General features: G+C 45.6%; 1 protein-coding gene across 1 annotated transcript in view; it reads right to left on the reverse strand.

The window, feature by feature from the left end:
- PPEF2 (protein phosphatase with EF-hand domain 2) overlaps positions 1-20,893 on the reverse strand; it is a 279,426-nt gene that overhangs the window by 175,299 nt on the left and 83,234 nt on the right. Inside the window, exons 5-11 of the mRNA XM_078677865.1 lie at positions 13,848-13,905; positions 12,189-12,364; positions 11,160-11,274; positions 10,693-10,739; positions 8,077-8,243; positions 7,934-7,970; positions 6,043-6,192 (exon numbers count right to left, since the gene is read on the reverse strand). Coding sequence (XP_078533991.1) covers positions 6,043-6,192; positions 7,934-7,970; positions 8,077-8,243; positions 10,693-10,739; positions 11,160-11,274; positions 12,189-12,364; positions 13,848-13,905 — 750 coding nt within the window. The remainder of the gene's footprint in view (positions 1-6,042; positions 6,193-7,933; positions 7,971-8,076; positions 8,244-10,692; positions 10,740-11,159; positions 11,275-12,188; positions 12,365-13,847; positions 13,906-20,893) is intronic.

Raw genomic sequence — 20,893 nt, forward strand, 5'->3', positions numbered from 1 at the left:
GAATTTGTGAACCTTTCAAGTTTTGCCTGGTTGATAATATGTTTGAACATATTCTTCACCACCCCTAACACAGGCATGAGCTACCAGGGTTATGACATTGTTAAGGGTGGATGGCCACCAGGTCTTGTCTATCCCACCAATCAAATCCTAAATTCTACTGTTTTCTTCAGGTGTCAAGGAGCTCAATGCCTCATATCAACTGGGATGGCAGCCAGGAATGAAAGCTTTGCACGTCTGGCTGGATATGCTGGAGGGGGAGCTTTGCACGTCTGGCTGGATATGCTGGAGGGGGAAAGCAGGAGGGACTCACTATCACTGTACCACACACAGGAGGCCAAAAGACAAAGGCACCTCAAGGATTTGTCCCATGCATAGTACCTCAACAGCCCAGAACTCTTACATGGATGTAAATCTAGTCCAAGTAACAGAGCCAGGCACTTAACTGTATCTGGTGCACTTTTAGTGTCCATTGGGATCACCCCCTCACAGTCAATACCAAGCACACCATACTAGAGGAGAAGAGATCTCAAGGCTCCATAAGATGAGCTTCTGGCTGTGTCTTTTACCCACTTATATTCTGTGGTTGATCTCCATTCAGGATCAATGTGCAAGGGGCATAAGCACGCAAACGACCGACCCAGCCTCTGGGACCTGCGTGACAGGCTTTTATTTGTAGTTTTACAGCCATAATATTGTAGGCAGAAGTATACAGCTTTTTAGGCATGAGTGTTACTTGCAAAAACCTAGTGCTAGTCACCATGCTGTGAATGGCCATCCCACCAACTGCTCAGTCCCAGGCCCCCGTTCCTTGACTGCTTCAAGGACCTAGGTCGTCAATCCTCCTGTGTAGATGTGTAATATTAGGCGGGCCCTCCACCAAGTCGTTCCACACAGAAGCCAAGTGCCATGTGGGTAGCCCATGGGTAAGGGGGAAAAGCACATACAGACAGGGTGACCGCCCTGTCCTCGGCAGAAGCGGCCGCTCCCCTCACCTCCTCCTCGATTGGTATCGTAGCGCTTTAATCCTCACAAGTGCGCCTCAATCCGCTAGCCACTGCTTTGTACTCTCGCACTGCTTGGGCATTGTATCAGTGTTAGATTTCCATTGCGAGGTGCATACTGCTGTTTAAGTCGCGCACTGCTTGGGCATTATACCTATTGTAAATTAATTACTGCCGAGTGCACTTTGTCTCGACTACTTGCTTATATATTTGTTGCTGCTGTGTGCATTTATTGTCGTCGGCAGCCAAACATCGTAGCGCTTTAACTCTCCCACAGCGCTTCCTACCGCTAGCCACTGCTGCCTAAAGTCACCCCCATAGCGCTCCATTACTGAAAGTGCTTTGTGCCCCAATCGCCCCCGGCCTTGCAACATTTGTTATTATTGCTGCCATTTTGTTGTTGTCCCAGACCCTCCCTCCACCTCGATCCCGCCTCCCAGCTGACCCTCCCACCCACTGAATCTACACGCCGTCCTCGCTCTCGTGGAAGAACTGTGACCGCCCTGTCCTCGTCAGAAGCGGCCGCTCCCCTCACCTCCTCCTCGATTGGTATCGTAGCGCTTTAATCCTCACAAGTGCGCCTCAATCCGCTAGCCACTGCTTTGTATTCTCGCACTGCTTGGGCATTGTATCAGTGTTAGATTTCCATTGCGAGGTGCATACTGCTGTTTAAGTCGCGCACTGCTTGGGCATTATACCTATTGTAAATTAATTACTGCCGAGTGCACTTTGTCTCGACTACTTGCTTATATATTTGTTGCTGCTGTGTGCATTTATTGTCGTCGGCAGCCAAACATCGTAGCGCTTTAACTTTCCCACAGCGCTTCCTACCGCTAGCCACTGCTACCTAAAGTCACCCCCATAGCGCTCCATTACTGAAAGTGCTTTGTGCCCCAATCGCCCCCGGCCTTGCAACATTTGTTATTATTGCTGCCATTTTGTTGTTGTCCCAGACCCTCCCTCCACCTCGATCCCGCCTCCCAGCTGACCCTCCCACGCTCCGCCCCCCTCCACTCCCCACATTGGACAGATGAACCAACGCGCAGCGTCCACGCGCTGCGGCCGCGCCGAAGGTGCGCGCCTGGACCGCGCCCAGCGCCCGTCCCCCTGCCCTATGCCGCTCCCAACCCCCCAGAGTAACGTATGATGCCGATACTCTCCTCGCCTTCAACACCGGACGCACCCCACTATGCTGCGAAGCTACCCCAGGACGTACCCACGGCCCATTCTCCTGCCTCTCCTGTAAGTTCAACTGCTTCAGGACCCTCACCAAACACACTTCCTCCACACTCAGCTCCGAACCCAACGACTTGAAATGCATCCTACTGAACACCCGCTCGGTCCACAGACACGCAACCGAACTCTGGGACCTCATCGACACTGTATCACCTGACATCGCCTTCCTCACTGAAACTTGGATGAATGCATCTTCCGCCCCTGACATCGCCATAGCCATACCGGACACTTACAAGATCATTCGAAAAGACCGCACCAATAAAATAACTGGAGGAGGCATCGCCATCGTCCATAGAAACACCATCAAAATTGCAACCAGCTCTGACGACAATCTTGCAACCGCCGAACACCTCCACTTTCAGATCCACACCGACCCCAGGACCACACTTAGAGGAACCCTCATTTACAGGCCCCCAGGCACCCGATCTCAATTCAGCGACGACATCACTGACTTCATCAGCCCGCACGCCCTCGCCTCCGAGAACTACATTCTTCTAGGAGACCTCAACTACCACCTTGACAACATTCTCGACAACAACACCACCACCCTTCTGGACAACCTGTCCAATCTCGGACTCAAACAACTTGTTGACACCCCCACTCACACAGCCGGACACACGCTCGACCCTATCTTCACCTCCAGCAAGCACATCTCCTTCGATCACACTACAGCTCTCCACTGGACGGATCACAGCTGTGTTCACTTCAGCTACAAAACAACCCTGACCCACAACCGTCCACAACCCATTCCCCAAAGAAAATGGAACAAAATCACCACCGACCAACTCCTCGCATCCCTCAGCCAAAACACTCCCACCCTAACAACGGACCCAGACCTGGCGGCCACAAACTTCAGGCAATGGATCACACACAGTGCGGACGAACTAGCACCATTGAAAAAACACCAGTTGAAATCATTCAGCAAAAAGGCTCCCTGGTTCAATGATGACCTTAAAAAATCCAAGAAGACATGCCGCACCCTGGAGAAGAATTGGAGAAAAGAACCAACCCCAGACAACATGGCCTCCCTCAAGACAGCCACCCGCAAACACCACCAACTGATTCGATCCGCCAAGAAATCAGCATTTAAGGACCGTCTCGACAACAATTCTCATAACAGCAAGGAACTCTTCAATATCGTCAAAGAATTCACCAACCCTCCTGCAGCATCCAACGACATCACTAACTCCCAAGACCTCTGCAATGCGCTATCCTCCTTCTTCTACAACAAAATTGCCGACATCCACAACAGCTTCAAGAATACTCCCATTGACCAACTCACCCCACCCCCTTCTGTTCCCACCCCTCCAACTAACTACCTCAACTCCTGGAACCCAATCACCATTGAAGACACCATTCACCTCATGAACTCAATCCACTCTGGATCACCTTCCGACCCCTGTCCCCACTACATCTTCAACAAAGCTGACTCCATCATTGCTCCCCAACTCCGCGAAGTCATCAACTGCTCCTTCAACTCCGCCACCTTTCCAGAAATATGGAAACACGCCGAACTCAGCGCCCTTCTGAAAAAACCGACAGCAGACCCCTCAGAACTGAAAAACTACCGACCCATTTCCCTCCTCCCTTTCCCGGCCAAAGTAATCGAGAAAGCCGTCAACAGCCAACTCGCAGCCTTCCTTGAATCCAACAACTCCCTGGATCCCTCACAGAACGGCTTTAGAGCTAAACACAGCACCGAGACCGCCCTCATTGCAGCGACTGACGACATCCGAGCACTCCTGGACAACGGTGAAACAGTGGCCCTCATTCTACTCGACCTCTCCGCCGCCTTCGACACTGTCTGTCACAATACCCTCATACAACGCCTCAACAACATCGGCATACAAGGTAAAGCCTTGGACTGGATCATCTCGTTCCTAGCCGGGAGATCACAGAGAGTCCGACTCCCCCCTTTCTACTCAGAGCCCACCGAACTCATCTGCGGCGTACCTCAAGGCTCCTCACTCAGTCCCACCTTCTTCAACGTCTACATGAGTCCCCTCGCCTCCATCGCACGTCAACACAACCTCAACATCATCTCCTACGCCGACGACACCCAGCTAATCCTTTCCCTCACCAAAGACCCCAACACCGCCAAAAACAACCTTCACGAAGGTATGAAAGAAGTAGCCGAATGGATGAAACAGAGCCGCTTAAAACTCAACTCAGACAAAACTGAGGTGCTCATCCTTGGGTCCTCCCCCTCAGCTTGGGACGACTCCTGGTGGCCTTCCGCTTTGGGACCAGCGCCCACACCCACGGACCATGCACGTAACCTTGGCTTCATTCTAGACTCCTCTCTCTCAATGTCCAGACAAGTCAACGCCGTATCGTCCTCCTGCTTCAACGTCCTTCGCATTCTCAAAAAGATCTTCCGCTGGATCCCCCTCGAAACAAGAAAGACTGTCACCCATGCACTGGTCACGAGTCGACTGGACTATGGCAACACTCTCTACGCCGGAATTACTACAAAATTGCAGAAAAAGCTCCAGCGCATCCAAAACGCGTCAGCGAGACTCATATTAGACATCCCGCGCCAAGAGCACATCACCGGTCACCTAAAAAACCTCCACTGGCTTCCCGTCAACAAAAGAATTACTTTCCGCCTTCTTACCCACGCACACAAGGCCCTTTATAATCTAGGACCTGAATGCCTCAACACCCGACTGTCCTTTTACTATCCTACCCGCCAACTAAGATCATCCAATCAAGCCCTCGCCGCAGTCCCGCGCATCCGAAAAACCACCATGGGTGGCAGATCCTTCTCCTTCCTGGCTGCCAAGACCTGGAACTCACTCCCCACCCACCTCCGCCTTAATCAGAATCACATCTCCTTCAGAAAAGAACTGAAAACTTGGCTATTCGATAAACAGTGAACCCCTCCCTAAAGCGCCTTGAGACCCTCTGGGTGAGTAGTGCGCTTTATAAATGCCTGAACTTGAACTTGAACTTAGGGTGGGCCAACCCAGAGTCTCATGATCAAGCGACCAGCCTCGGAGTTTCACTAGAAGGGTACTGGGCCTTTTACTTATCTAATATTGTTGCCTTGTTTTCCTGGAACTGAGAAAGAATATTGTTGACGTGGCCCAATAAACCCGGCGACGGTCTGACCACTTCCTTCCATATGTTCCAAGGCAGACTTGGGCTCACTGTCTCCCTCTGACCTGGCACACACCCTTGATTAATGATTCTTCAGTGGGTGAGTGGGGAATGGAGTTGTCCCAAATTCCACTCAGCCTGAGGGCCTCATGCTAAGCTTCTCGGCCACTCACCCGATGCTGAGCCACAGACCACTGTTCAGCTCCATTTCTCGACCCCTTCTCAGCTGCTTTGGCTTCCACCAGTAATAAACTGGTGGACATCCACTTGTATCACCGGTGTCAAAGCCCTGCTTTGCATTGCCATGGAGATGGCTTTGGTTTAGTTTCTTTGAGGACTTAGTAGGATTCGAGGGTGCAAGGACTGAGCGCCTTTAGCTTGCACCCGCCATCTTGACCGCCTTCTCCATGGCCTGATTACCATATACCACAATAAACCCTTGACAAATGAGGAACTACTGGGGACACCGAAGGTTATTCCCAATCTCCCTATTATTTTACTGGGTGAAATACCAGATCCACAGAGTTACCGTGGCTCTCATAATTCCAGTGGGGTAGGAACTCCATTTACTAACCCTGTTATAATTACAGAGGACCTTGTAATGAGGGCATATATATGCTTTGACACCAAGTCAAGATTCTGTATGTCAGACTGAGGGACATGCTATTTGTGAATGTTGAAGTAGATAAAATATCTGCTGTACCTTGTGTCTTTCAATTTTGGCCAGCAAATCCAAGTCGGTGGTATCTGACAGCCCTCCGTGCAATATCAAGACTTTCTGGTCAATAAGAGTAGCAAGCGGCAGCCAACTAAAAATGCTCTGCAGCATTTTCAAGATTTTTTTCCCATGCATCTAAATTGCCAAGAAAAGAAAGTCAGGCACAATGACAATAGAGGAATCACAAATCTACACTTTTAAAAAACTGGTTACATAAACAAATGCTTACTTGTTAAGTGATAGACTTTTAGGATCTTACAAAATTGGGAAAGACATGACCACTATAATAGGAATATTTGTATGGCAAAATGAAACGCCTGCTCATTTTTTAAGTGACAGAGCTTTTCATTCATATAAAAAGGAAAATACATTGACTGTATAATTGTAATGTTTTCAGCCAAACGCTATTCAAAATGAATGGTCTACCGCCAGTAATCCCGTAATCGATTAGCAACTGGTAGACTGATGTGAAAGAAAAATATACATACATGTACGTATGTGGTGTTTCTATAGCGCAAACCTAGCCAAATAGCAGAGGAGATCTGTACAGTTACATAGGCAAAGATACAGTCAAAATGTGAATGAAGTGGAAGCTGGGTTCTGAGAGCAGAGATGGACTGTTACTCATGATTCTGTGCTCTTTCAACATGAATGTCTTGAGCACTTTCTAAACTTAAAGCTGATTTGGGACTATCCTGGTTTTTACAGCCAGGGATGTCATTCCTAATACTGGGGGTATTCACGGAAACATCGGTGGCCTGGTTTGTTTCCTTTTTTGCACATTTTTCAACTCTAATCAGCCAGATAGTTAGGGGTGCCATACATATAGGCTTTCTTTAGATTATTCCAATATTGGGAACTCAACATGTCGAAAGGGTCCACCCCTCTCACTTCCCAATCAGACTGCAGCTTAAATGGGGATGGGCAGGGCCAAACTAGGGACCCAAAGCAGTTCTGGTAATTTAGCTGGACTGGACCCCTCACCGGGTGCGGTCACGGAGGAGTGCAGCCTTCTGCTTAACAAACCCGACCTCCAGCACTGCTGCTTTTGTTACCGGGGGCCGATATTGCAGCTTTGCTGCAAAACCGGCCCCCAGTAACAAAAATGTGCCCCACTGATCCAAAACCGGCCCTCACCCTTCCAGCCTCCCAGGCAAATGCCCGATGCCCACTTCGGCCAGTCTGGTCTTGGGGATGGGATCCCCACATAGGCACCATAGAAACATGCCTATGAACTCCAGTGTGTAGTGGACTGCATGCCCACCACTCCTAACCTCAAGATATAATTACCGCCAGGACGACTGTTCCACAGGTCTATGTCTGCTCAGTAACAGTAAACAGAGCGACAGTGTGCCAGCTTGGCAGGACGTTGGCCTCAGGTAACTAGTAGCTACAACCTATATGAGTGTAACAATGAAGGCAATGCATAGTTAGGTTATAGTTAAGACAGGCCATGTTTGTCTAATTTCACATATGCTTTGTAAGATCCAGGGGACAGTGGTAGATTAGGGGTGACCCTTCAACAAACTCTTGGGCCCCAACATCTTCCTCGTTCTTCTCAGTGATGATGGTCACTGAGCAACCCCTGTTCTTTTTTGTAGTAATGTGTGGTACAAAGTCTATGGGAAGTCTGCGTGGTGGGTTATAGCCCCTCTTCCCCTTTAGCTTGCAGAATCAATTGCTTATCTTAGACCCTGTGCATTGATATTCATAAATTTGGACCGTGCTGGGTACTCTACTGAGGATTCACAGTGCGGCTTGGTGCAGTGTCAGGTTGCATGTGCTGAGAATCTGTGGCTTAAACATCTGACCTCAGGTAGACATGTCGCTCATCACCACCAGAACCCAAGTGAAGACCTGAGCTACCATGACGTACCGTGTACTTTTTCATCACTTCCTTGGTGAATCCATACCTATTTTTAAACATAAAAAAGACTGCATTAAATAGATGTTTACACCTTGAACCACGGCGTGGCACAGATTTGAGAAGTTTATGATGTAAACCATTGTTGTTCGCACCGCAAGTTGACCATGTAGTCTTCGTGGTTTCCTCTGTTCAGATGCACTTCTGTGGGGTACACCAGCAGGAAAGCAAACAGGATCAGCAAAATCTCCATCGACTGCGTGCCTCTGTCCACAAAGTCACCATTAAATACGTAGGGCCTTTCTGGGGAAGGCAGGCCATTCTGGAAGGAAAAAATTAACATTACCAGTCTGAAATGCATTGAGAGAACAGAGGGCTCAAACATGTGTGGGGGTAATGTGCGGTGCAGACCATGGCTACCCATGGTGAGGCTGTGCCCTTGTGAACAAGGCAGAACTCAACGCGCCTCATTTATAACGGTTGTGTGCACCTACGTTGTACTTCTGTTTACAAAGAAAGCAATTTGTAAAATTAAGCCTCACATTCTGGCCCCCTGGATCTGGATTTGTGGAACACTATGAATATAAATTGCACTAAAAGCAATGAAAAATCTGCCAGCTTGGCAGAGTTTTACCCATCAAGAATTTACGGTTTGGGTAGCAGTAGAGTTCTTCGGGTGGATGGCCCACCATAAATGCAGAAAACACCCACACATGCCATTATGTTGGCATTCAAAAACATTTTGTTTGTAGAATCACAATCTGCAACTGTACACACATGCACTCGAGTCCAACGCAGGAATAACTTCTTTCCAGGGTCAGAAAGTTTGGTTTTAGGTTATGAGGAGCGAGATACACTCATGAAGTGAGCTGTTTCTGAGCTCCCACAAGGCCCAAGCAATGAGACCTGAAAAACTCTAGCACAGGTTACCAATAGGGAACACAACTGGTTTGGCAACTTTCCAACCAAAAGTAACAGATTTTTTTTTTATGTTCCAATATCTTTATCGTTATTTAGAAAGAGTTAATACATTTAAGGTTAAAATGCAGTTTAGAAATGGGGATTTGTACTGCAGTAGAGAGCCGGGAAGAGCATTTGATATAAATAACATAATTTGGTGTCGGCGCAGAAATCTTTTCTTTTTTCCCACACCTCATATGTGCACTCTACACAACTGAGGGGGGATGTGCACATAGACACTTGTTTTATCAGAGTGATTGCTATGCCATTTAAAAATATGGTTGTCCATTTTACAGAGCACGTGTGGTAGATGCCTATTTAGCAGCTAATGGGCAATGGAAGAGCCAAATACCAGATGTCGTGAACAAAGAAATGTGGAGAAAAAAATTACAAAATAAACACATGCAAATTATATTTTTCAGCTGATGATATATATACACTCTTTTATTTTGTAAAATTGTAGTACTTTTGGAAATCTACGATTGTCCTAGATTTCCACGAGCATCCCCAGGATCATTTGTGGAAGTCACAACAGCCAGAAATCCACTCATTCAAGAGGGGACAAATATGGGTAGCTATCACATGTTTTCAATTTTAAGTTTGTGAAACAGGCACATTTTTACTAACATGTTTTCCTTATCAGTCACGTGAATATTGAGCTTAAAAAAAGGTCATCAACAAGTTGTACAAAATACTCCTATATCAAAATGAGACAATAGCAAAACCTCCCATAAGTATTTCTAGACCAGGGCACCTGGACTCGATATGGCAGAGTGCCTGTCAACTGTCATCTTACATGGCATTGTTTCTCTTCCAAAAAGTGTATCAGGCTGCACAGCAAAGAATGCAAATCTACTAGATGGTGGAAACTACATACTTTTACTATTAATCTTTTCACCTTGCCTGATCAATACCAACAAGATCTGCAGGGTGCCATTAGAAAATATAATAGGTGTAAGGCCATCCTGGTGCCAGTACACGCTGAAAACTAGGAAATTGCTCTAGGAACTGAAGCATTTTAGCAAGTTCAGTAAAAGGCGCCGAAGAGGAATTTAGCGTGTACTATTGGAGAGGTACTCACAAAACAACCATGGACCAAAATGACAAGACATTTTGGAGAATGGCTGTTAAGGGTACAATGTAAGGTAGTCATTATATGGGGATCTCATTTTCTCCGAAAAAATAGAGTATGTTAATGTACTATATGGTGATGATGGGTCACAATGTTAGATGTGGTGAGGATAGAGGTTTCACCATCTAACAGAGAATTGATAAACTGTCTTGTTTGCTGTCAGTGCTATACCCTCCAATGCCATTGGTCCTACTGGCTGCTCAAGCGTTCCCCTTGGAACACACAGTAGGCCTCAGTTATAGCTCCTCTCTCAGTGGCAGTGTCCAGATATTGAAGTATTAAACCTGTAAGAGAAACACTACCAAGGAATAGGACTTCATTGGTCCGAATTCACAAAAAAAGTCTCAAAGCCGAGCCCAGATAATTATTCAACGCTCGCAGTGCTGGGTCCGTCAGTCAAGTTTTTTTATAGAGTTTTACTGGAACATCTTGAAGCATGGTAAGTTTATCGCCATGCTCGAGACCCACACAGGTTTCACAAAAGAATGCCAACAAAGCACAGTGCAGTACTACTGATGGCCATGGCATGCAATGCCAGCCGAGAGGCACTATGCCACTTCATTGGGCATTTGTCCATTTCTCTTATGCAATTTACAATAAATAATACAATTTATACTAAGGTGAGAATAGAATGCGTGCAACTCACTCTTGTCTGTGCAGCTGTTTATGTGAAACATACCTTGTAGAATATCAGAAACAAGTCGTCCAGCCTTCCATGCAAGTCTCCTAAGATTGTTTATGGAGAAAAAGGATTAAACATGTTAGAGATTTTGTTCTTACAGATAAAAGTGAGCCTTCAGCCTATAACTAAACAGCGGAAAATCTGTCAGGTTGTGTGGTAGGGAACTTAATTTGTGAGCACAAATGTTTCCATTTCCTGATAAATTGACTCGGATTTAGGAATTATGGTTGAAGATGGGATTTTGCAGCCCCAAAATGTAATTTAAGTGCCCAAACAAAATTATAGGGAAGTGAGGTCTACATCGTCATCAACGGGATTTTTTCTCAGCAGCTTCCAAGCCCAACAGACAAAATGTGGCAGCACACCCGAACATAACAACACACATTATTACCACGAGATGCAGTCCTACATTGGAGGTCTCTACTGGAAATAGCTTTTTGAAGTTCTCATTGACTCATGCTCACCACAGACGGTGATATCCTTGCTGCAGCAAGTGGATATGCGCTTGATGTTCGGCAGCTGCTTGAGGTGCCTCCTGGTCTCATGTAGAAGCTTCAAGACGTAGTGAGCATGGAGCTGCTACTGGGAGAAAGAGCAAGAATGAATTAGAGAAAACAGCACTGTGTGGCAAGATATCTTGGCCACATCAGTCACAAAAGCGTTTAAATCCTGAAGCCTTCGGTTCGGTTCAACACGCTTTATTCGGTATGTGAAGCAACCAGAAAAGGAACAAATATACATATACAAACAATTAAATCCAGTTACACAGACATATTCTAATTGTTTAATACATTAAAATCAGTTAAAAACTGTTAAAAAAATATGATACTTTTTCTCCCATGAATTGATTTTAAAATGTTGCAACAAAAAAACAAATCTCGGGGTCTCTTAGTGCAATCAATAGGCTCATGGCTGCATTAGTAGTTCTGACGGCATGTTTCTTGAACAAGGGTTTTAAATAAGCAAGTCTATAATACAGATACAAATCACAGAAAAGTAGAAAGTGCATAGTGCTCTGTTTAGTACTGAAGCCTTCATTATGATTTGATTGGAGGGGTATCCCTGGGGAGCTCACTCTGTCTGATTTAGAGTTAGCTGATGATCCCTCATTGGAAAATACTGAGTATTGGAATCTACTTAGTTATAGCGGGTGCCTTTTTGCACCCAGTAAAACCACCCTGTGAGCCCACAGACATTTTCAATGCACAGCAGCTAGAAATGACCCTAGTAAAGTCTCTAGAACTGGGCATCCCTATGCCTTAGAGGTCCTGTCTTGCTAAATCTGCATTTTACTCTTCATCCTGTGGACCTTATCTCATAGTGCCCTGATTTAGGGTGGAGACACAAAACGACCCTCTATGTCCCCCTGACTTGTTCCATGCAACTAGTAACAGGCCCTTTACTTGATGATGAGTATGGATATTTGGAAACTCAAGAATGCAAGATTAACAACTTAGTAAAAATGTTGGTAGACATCACTTTTTGACCCTTACTTGTTTCTGTTTGAAGGCCTCCACTAAGGCGGCTGCGTGGGCCGGCATGACCGGGAAGGCGAGATGAGGTCCTGCATATGAGTCCGGCACCTCGATGGAGTCGTACTCGCAGTACTTCTCCAGCTCAGTGTCCTTGTAGCTTTCTTCTTCAGTGAACATGCGACAGATGAAGTCCCCTAGCGAAGGCCAAACAAGAGGGTTACCAGCAGGTCTTTCCTTTTGATAATAGTGATTACTCAGACATAGAAACTTCTGCACTTTAAGTGCATGGGCAGGACAAACAGGGAATCGAGCGCATCAAAGTGCCTAAAATAGGGTTACTGGACTCAAGGTCTTAATCTTTGATACCCATGAAACGTTTCCAGAGATGAGGTTGAGCAGGAGAGAGGTAAGGAAGGTTAAATTGTATATATATGTGTGATGAACTTCTCTACCTCAGCACTTAATTTGTGCAGGTGGTGAGCACCGGTGCTCACTTTTGGGAACAGGATTTATTTTACATCTGGAGACTTTGACCCAGAGCAAGAGAGAGAAAGGCAGAAAATAGAGAAAAAAGGCGAAAGATGCAGAAGAACAGTTACAAATTAGGAGCAAGTAAAATAGAGGTTACCATGGAGATCGAAAAACCCGGAATTTGGAAGTGTTGGTACAAGTCAAGAAAATCAGCCAAGTGTTGGCTGATTTTTGTTCACAAATTAAGCACTGGCTACACTAAGTTCCAGTTAGTGGTTTGGAAACAATTTAAATTATTTCACAAGAAAAGCATATTTTGTCTATTTTAAAGGAACCTGCAATTTCCATGAGTCGGAGACTACGGTCACCACAATCAAGGCTGGACACGTTACTGACACCCAGATAAAATTAGGTGGCATGAGGAAACCAAATGAGAGGACAGGTAAGCGATTATTAATAATTTGAAACCTGCTAATACTTGAAGACTGCTCTGACTGTAAATGCGCCTGGAAAACAGAGGAGGACAAGATATGGTTTCTATGTCAGGCTAGCATAATCGTACAATTCTGCGACTGCAGTGTTTTCCGGATAATTATTGATAAACAGCACTTGCCACACAATGTACTATCTGCACCAAAGACCACAACCAAAGAAATGGAGATTGGGGCAGATTAAATGGCTAATTGATAACTAAAGAAGCACTCTACAGAGCACACACATTTTAGAAGCAATGATACTTGCTTAATAAAACATAGTGAAGATGGTGGTTTGTTGCCCAACTATGAGGGCAAATAAACATCGCTAAACTTTAATTTACTTAAGAGTTCCTATTACAAAAGGCTCTCTGTGTGCCACTACATCCCAAACTATATGGGTATGTGTAAGAGATGTAATAAAGCAGAGAGTGTGTAATGCTTCAGAAAAAGGTTTATAATGGGGGTCATAGTTGCAAAGCTATCTTTGGTACAACAACAAGATGCTGGAACTTATGAAATCATTTTCCAGGTGTGTGAGGAGTTGAGGAACCTTTAGTCTCTGTACAGACAGACAGCTTTAACACGAAACAGATCTGTACATGTTCCACGTCAGCACTGGGGTTTGGACATCCCAGAATATTCAGAGAAGGGGCCGGACAACCTGCTGCATACTTTTACATGCTCATGCCGGTTTGGTCACGTTGCTCCACTGAAAAATATTCTAACTTACTTTCTTTACTGTTGATAGGTGTGAAGTGGTCCATAAGATAGTTGAAAAAATCGTAAAGCTGCAAAAGAAAAACAGTAAATGTTTAGCATTAAGAATACTGGCTGGTCTCTAATCTAGAAAAACCCAGCTGTGCCCAAAGTCTTGTAGGTTAGACGCAGTGCCACACTGCCTGGCTGCACTCCTAGGCCATTCTCAAGATAATCACTATTTATTTGATTTACAAAGGAGTGATCCGATGGCCCATTAATGGAGATAAGTGTCCATTAACACTCAGAACACAGGGGCATGATTACAAAAAATGTTACGCCAAATTTGGCAATTTTATAAATCTTGTTGCACTTTTGCAGTTTTTGGTACTTCAGTCAACCAAATGACCTAATATCTCCGTGGTGGTTAAGTAGGCGTGTCTAAATAATTAAGTAGTAACATTTCCTGCTGCCTGCATATAATGTAAAAAAGTACAAATAAATTGCAGTGAATATGAAACTCAAAACATTTACAGTGACAACAATGAAATCAGAAAGGGGAGGGTATCTCATCTGGTTACCCTCCCTATTCAAGTCTACTGAACCTCTTGAGTTACTACTTTCAAACTTCAACCTGTCGGAATGCAACGTACTTTATTTGTTTCGGTTATAAAAACCAAGGTTTCTTTTCGGGCGAAAATACACACAACCAACTTTCAGGGCATCATGGACAGTTAGATGGAGCAAATATTCCAGTATAATTTGGAGAACCTTCCAAATTCACAGGTCTCAAGTCGCAGAAACCCTTGAACCGGTGAACCATCACCCCAGGGCTGCCAGGTTCATGATAATAACTCTGCCCTGTTTAGGGTGTGGCCAATGTCACTGTCTTTCCCTGATGGGTCCAACAAGAAAGCACATAAGGAACCAAACAAATATTGAGCCCACATGCAGGGAGACAACTCTGTGTATGCCTTGGCCTTTGTGTTTTTGGGATTCTGAAACAAACCCCTACTTTGAAAGTTTGTTTCAGCAAAACAAACAAGCATTTGCAATGCAATAGGTCTCGCATTAGCAAGAGTTTGAACTATTGACATTGTAAATGGCAATGCCTTTTATTTATGTAATTTGAAAAACTGCAAGCCTCCAAGAGGCAGACAAGGCAAAGCTGGAAGTAACTGCATCTCTTTTACTGCCAGCCATGCTTCTCCTAAGCAAGGCACAGAAAGCATGTTTATGCGCCGCTTGCAGGTTTTCGAAACATAAATAAAAGGCATTTTGCCATTTACAATGCCACTATCTTAAACTCTCCCATATGCAAGGACTACCCCAGTACCCCTGCATCTGCTTTCTCGTACTTCCCTACGGTCGGTCGGTGTGGTGTCACCTACTCAGTTGTTTGCACGTGTGAGTGTGAAAGGAGACGTGGGGGAGGGGGTGACTTTCTAACATGCATGTCACCTTCTCTTCGACCTCGGTTTGATACAGATGGTAGGAACAAGCTGAGAAAGGAAAAATATGAGTCTGAGAGAAGCTGTGTTATTCTTAATTGTTCTCAAAGGCAATATTATGTACTGCTTTTAATATTGTTTATGGCATTTCTTTCAGAAATACTTTACGGAGCAACACAGAATGTAAATTAAGCACAAGTGTGATTCATTTGTTGTGCGTCTTTGGTCTTAATAAAATGCTGTCCCTATGCTCCTAAGCAGGAACACCCATTTAACACTGATGATTCACATTCTGAATATAATCTCATGACTGTTTGCAATGTTCTTTCTTATTAAACTTTGGTGTTTTCCATAGCACCGGGATAACCTTTACATGAATAACTATGTGTTTCAAAATATGAAAATGGCTGCCACAGAATCCTCTGTCTACTTTGCCTTTAGCTGGATTGCTACATATTTTGGATTTCCTTGCCTCATAACTTTAGTCACCCATGCCACAAAAGTTGGCACCTTAATTGCTGCACAATTCCAGCACCACGACGACTTCTTAGGAAGGAAGGCACTACATAGTGACCTACTTAATTTAATTTAATTTAATTGTGGGTTTATATAGCGCTAGAATCAACTCCCGGAGGAGTATCTCCGCGCTTCGACCGCTGGGGAACCCGTCCTGGCTCACCCTGAGAGATGGTCCCTAATGGGTATCTCTAAGGTGCGACCAAGCATCCCCGGCGGTCTGGGGGGCCGTTGTGAAGATGAGGCAAGCTAATGCCCAGAGTTGCCGAGTGTGGTCCCTGACTGGAGTAGGCACCGAGGCGAGAATTATCGAGCCCGCTGACCCTGGTCCACGACCCTGCCGCGTCCGGAATCGAACCCTGGTCCCGGGCCGTCCTCTGCTTACGGGTCTGCCGCCTCTAACCAGTGAGCCACACCACTCCACTAAACTCCTACTAAACATCAAACACAGTTCATTAAATGCATTCTACCATACATGCCTCTAGACAACCAAATATCATAACAGCTAAAATGTAGAAAAGCTTCGATATAAAGGGATGGGACCAGGCATGTAATATAGAGAATAAAATGCACTAAGGGTTTGAGCATTTCCAGGTACAGAGTAATTGTCAGTAAACCTGCAGGGGGCAGCGAGTAACAAGGTGCAAAAACACCATGCCCCTTTAAAATACAATCAACAAATACTTTTTAGCAAAAAAAATATTAGTTCAAAAATAAATTCATTTTAGATAATTACTGCGCTGTTTGGTCAGCAATTTGTAAGAAAAGAGGGGAAATATCTTCTCCCAAGCTTCCTTCCTAGACGGTGTATTAATGAGAAACTAATGCCCTTTGAGTGCGAAAAAGAATGTTAAATCTATTGCAACAATTAGCAACATTATTAATTACGCGTTAACACTAACGTATATTTCAGTACAATTATATGTAGCAGGGGCACTTCCTGCCTTTCATGACATGTATCTCCCACACGCAGCAGTTTCGGTGCCATAGCTGTCTGTCGGGCAAGTGTGGAGGGGTGGCAGGAGCCATCTTGCACCATGCTGCTGCTTTGGATCATTTAGACTGGTGATGTCGTCTCAGTGGGCTGGCAGTGTGTTAGACTGCTGTTGCTTAGTATAACACCCAGGTGCTAAACAGGCCAGCTGGTGAGGTGCTAATATTTATGGGATTGTTCTTTCTCAATGCCACCTAACAAGACATTCCACCTAGCAGACACTGAAAGTACACAGGAATGTCCCAACAATGCCTGCCGGACCGAACTAGGATGTTAACAATCATATTCGCCAGAGAAAACAATTTGAAAGTGTACGACTACCTCTAAAACAAGCATTATGGGCATTGTATTAAATAAAATAGCCAGGTATTGCGAAACTCACCGCCGCAGCCGAGCTCGAACAGGAAGCCAGGCAACCTGTGTTGGGACGGGGGTGGGGCCGCAAAAAAGGCAGGAAACAGACGGGAGCCTACCCCGTGCTCCTGTGAAGCCAGCTGGGCGTGTGAGCTAGCGGGGCTACCGTGCTCGTGGACAGCCCCGCTTGCTGCTGAGCCTGACCCGCTGCCGGAGAGAGAGGAACACAAGGAAAGAGCCCGGTGAGTGGGGGGGGGGGGTGGGAGAGGGGATGTGTGCGCCTGTGTGTGCCTGCGTGTGTGGGCCTGCGTGTGTGTGCCCGTGTGTGTATGCCTGCGTGTGTGTGCGCGTGTGTGTGTGCCTGCGTGTGTGTGTGCCTGCGTGTGTGTGCCTGCATGTGTGTGCGCGTGGTGTGGGCCTGCGTGTGTGAGCGCGTGTGTGTGTGTAAGCGCGTGTGTGTGCGCATGTGTGTGTGAGCGCGTGTGTGAGCGCGAGCGCCCAGGAGAGTCAGCCTGCCAGCAGAAGCGCGTCATCGATGCGAAATCGCCGAGGTAATGCGCGTAACCACCCCCTCTCAGCCATTCCCAGGAAACCCACGACAATAGGTCTTTCGCTGGACAGCGCTATGCGCTGCTAACACCAGTGAGACCTAAAAAGTAATTCAGAGCGGGCCAAACAAACAGGGCTTTAGCCCAGCATTCATCTGCTTCTTAAGTGCATCTACAGCACCAATTGATGTGCTAAAGACACTGAAATCCCCGCCATGCCAGTTGTTCTCTCAAAATGTGGTTGGTGCCAGGGCCGGACTGGGAACTGAAAGCAGCCCTGGCAAATTTCCCCAGACCTGCCCCCATCCTGCATGTTGCGAGCAAGCGCAGTGAGCAAGGGCGACCACTACTAGTGAGGTTTGGGGGGTTTCTCCCCACCAAGAAAATTGTGGAAAAAATACAAAAATGGTACATTTTAAAGCACATTTTTCATTACATATTTAATTATATCAACTTTCAAAGCACAGTAAATAGTAGATGAAGACCTTAAAGAGCAACCGGTTACCCACCCAGTCATATGTGTACCCACAGCCATTCTTACAGAGACCACCACAAATAGACTGAAACATACAAACTCTATTAGTAAAGGGAGCAGTCCTTTTTGATCTGCTTTACTTGTTTTTGAACAGTGCAAAAAATTGGGGTTGTTGGTCGACTCTAGGTATGACAGGGACGGTTTCTCCGTTTGAGTGGAGGACTTGGTGAAGGGGCGTAGCTTTAAGGGGGGTTGTTTGGGGTGTTACACCACCTTAGTAAATGATCCTGTAGTAAATAGTTGGGTACAGGTGCTTTACGTCGGTTATGGTGGGGTATTTGTCAAATTTCACTTGGGATATTTACACACACATGCAGACAAAAACACACAAAAACTCTTTCTCAATTATAAAGGTCTTGAAAAATGTTTATTTTACAAAATATTGAGTTTTGAGTACCCCTCACGATTCGCACTCTTCTCCCTTCCTACTGCTCCGTAAGGCCTCCTCCTGCCCCCCTTCTCATATAAAGTATTTTAACCAGCGTGATTTTTGGGAAATCTGGAGATCACACCAGCCTCCACCTACCCAATCTTACTGATCAAGCTACGCCCCGGGGTCAGCGATCCTCTGCCTGCAGCACCGAGGCCAGGGTCTACGCTTATCCTCGAGCTCTGCCTCCCATACAGTCATTGAGGCCTGCAGTGATAGTCAAGCTCCTTTAAGTTTTTTTCTCAATTTGACAAAGTTAAACAGATAAGAAAGCCCTCCAATCAAGAGCAAGGGACTGACCAGAAGCCTACATTTTCTGTATATTTGAATGTTTTTGACATAATGAGTCCTCGATAACAGACAGCTAAAGCTGGCTACATGATAGGCAAAGAGAGCGGTCTACCATAGAGGACTTTGAGGTGATTGTCCGGAAGGTGCAGGTCAGGAGATCACCTATGAGTAGTGGCAGTTAAGCTGTCTCTAAGGAGGAGAAAGCAGCTGTGCAAAAGGCTGTCTAAAGGCTGCAGGAAAACCCACAGCAAAAATCAAGAGCTCAGGAGGCTCCTGTAGGGTTTTACAGTGGGCTAGAAATCGCCATCAGGAGCCAAACACTGCAAATTCGGCACAAAAAATGAGTCAATGTGCCTGAGATATCTGAAGATCGAAGATCGCGCTTGTGTTTTGAAAACTGTTGTGGGTGCCCTGGAACTAGAGACACTTGCAGACACAAAGAAATCCACAATGCAATTAGGGTAGGCCTCCCAGGGAGTCCGTCCAGCGAACTGTGGGGTTTCCCCCTTCTATTCAAGAATTTCCCAATGGTAGAAATGGTAAAACACCCAAAATAAATTGAATCCCAGCCTTGGAGAGCCACTGTGCATCTGCCTTGCATCTGGTGTGAGGAGGCCCCAGATCCACAGCCTCTCTGCACTGATGAAAGGAACACAATGCTGGCAGAGTAGGCAGGCTAGGACCAAGAGACATTGTGGTCTCCTTTGACCTGCACCAGGAAACAGAGTGCTGGATGGCCAAGAAAACCACTGTAGGAAATGTGTGGCTGCCCCAAGAAGTCATCAGCACCCACATCAAGGAAACATACACAGTGGTGGCCATAGCTAAAAGGAACAAAATGAAATGACAAAATGTCTCTGAGACCCCCTGGACCTGTCGAACACCTCATAAGTCTATGCAGCAGGGAGAAATACATCTGCCTAGTTTAGTGGGGGAGCCATGTCTATTTTAAACTTTGCTTTAGGGGCCTGAAGCTAACTTTTTGCAGCCAACTGTGTTTGAGGGAGCATCATTGCATTCCCATAAACACCCCCTTTGCAGGGAGATGTTGTGTTCTTAAGTCTTCCAGGAAACAAGAAACGGTGTCCTGGAAAGACAAGACACTCATTGATCTTGCTCATTTAGTAAAAAGCATGCTAAGGCCATTAGTCTTGGGTTATGAGTGATGAAAAATGAATGTCTTCTATTTCTTGTTCAAGCCCACAGGCTGTTATTGTTAAAGCCTGGACTGCTCTCCTATTTGATTGGGACTACCTAAACAAAGTCAGTAGACATGCCTTTCTAATACCGAAAAGCTGTATATCATTTCTTCAATTGGCCCATTTAGGGATATTGCAATTTTTAATGGTTAGTGTTGGGTGGTGCACAGACCTTCATATAGTACCTCAGATAATGAAAATAGGCTGGATTTAGGGGATTCGTTTCCCACCGTAACATTTCTTTAAGGTACATGCTTTTCACCCACATTATTATGGAGGTCCCTTTAGGAGGAATGGCAATTTGCAATTGCACCTGAAATCTAGTAAATATTTGTAGTTTTGTGTGCAGTATTTAGATGTGTCTGTACTAAAGTACTTTTCTTAAAACATTTTTTTTTAAAGCAATGCCTTGATAAGGATTTATTGAGTACACATACAGCAGCCATTAAGCCTGTAAAATATGTGATAGTGTCCACTGAATGTCTGGACATCCCAAAAAATAAATGTGAGCTCCACTGCCTTCCAAATACATCTTGTACATGTACAATAATATTCATCTTTATCCTCAGACAAAGGAATGTTGGTAAAATGTGTACTTTGGATTGAAACCCACTGGACTGACGAAGTTAAACCCTGCGATGCTGCGGCAGCCCCCGGCCGTCTCACATGACGGTGGGCGTGTGTGGACAGCCGGGGGTTGTCCAAACCCTGCCCACTGATTAGATTTCCAACACCGCAGCGGAATGCGTGCCGCGGTCAAGG

This window comes from Lissotriton helveticus, chromosome 2_1 (assembly GCF_964261635.1).
Source record: "Lissotriton helveticus chromosome 2_1, aLisHel1.1, whole genome shotgun sequence".
Lineage (NCBI taxonomy): Eukaryota > Metazoa > Chordata > Amphibia > Caudata > Salamandridae > Lissotriton > Lissotriton helveticus.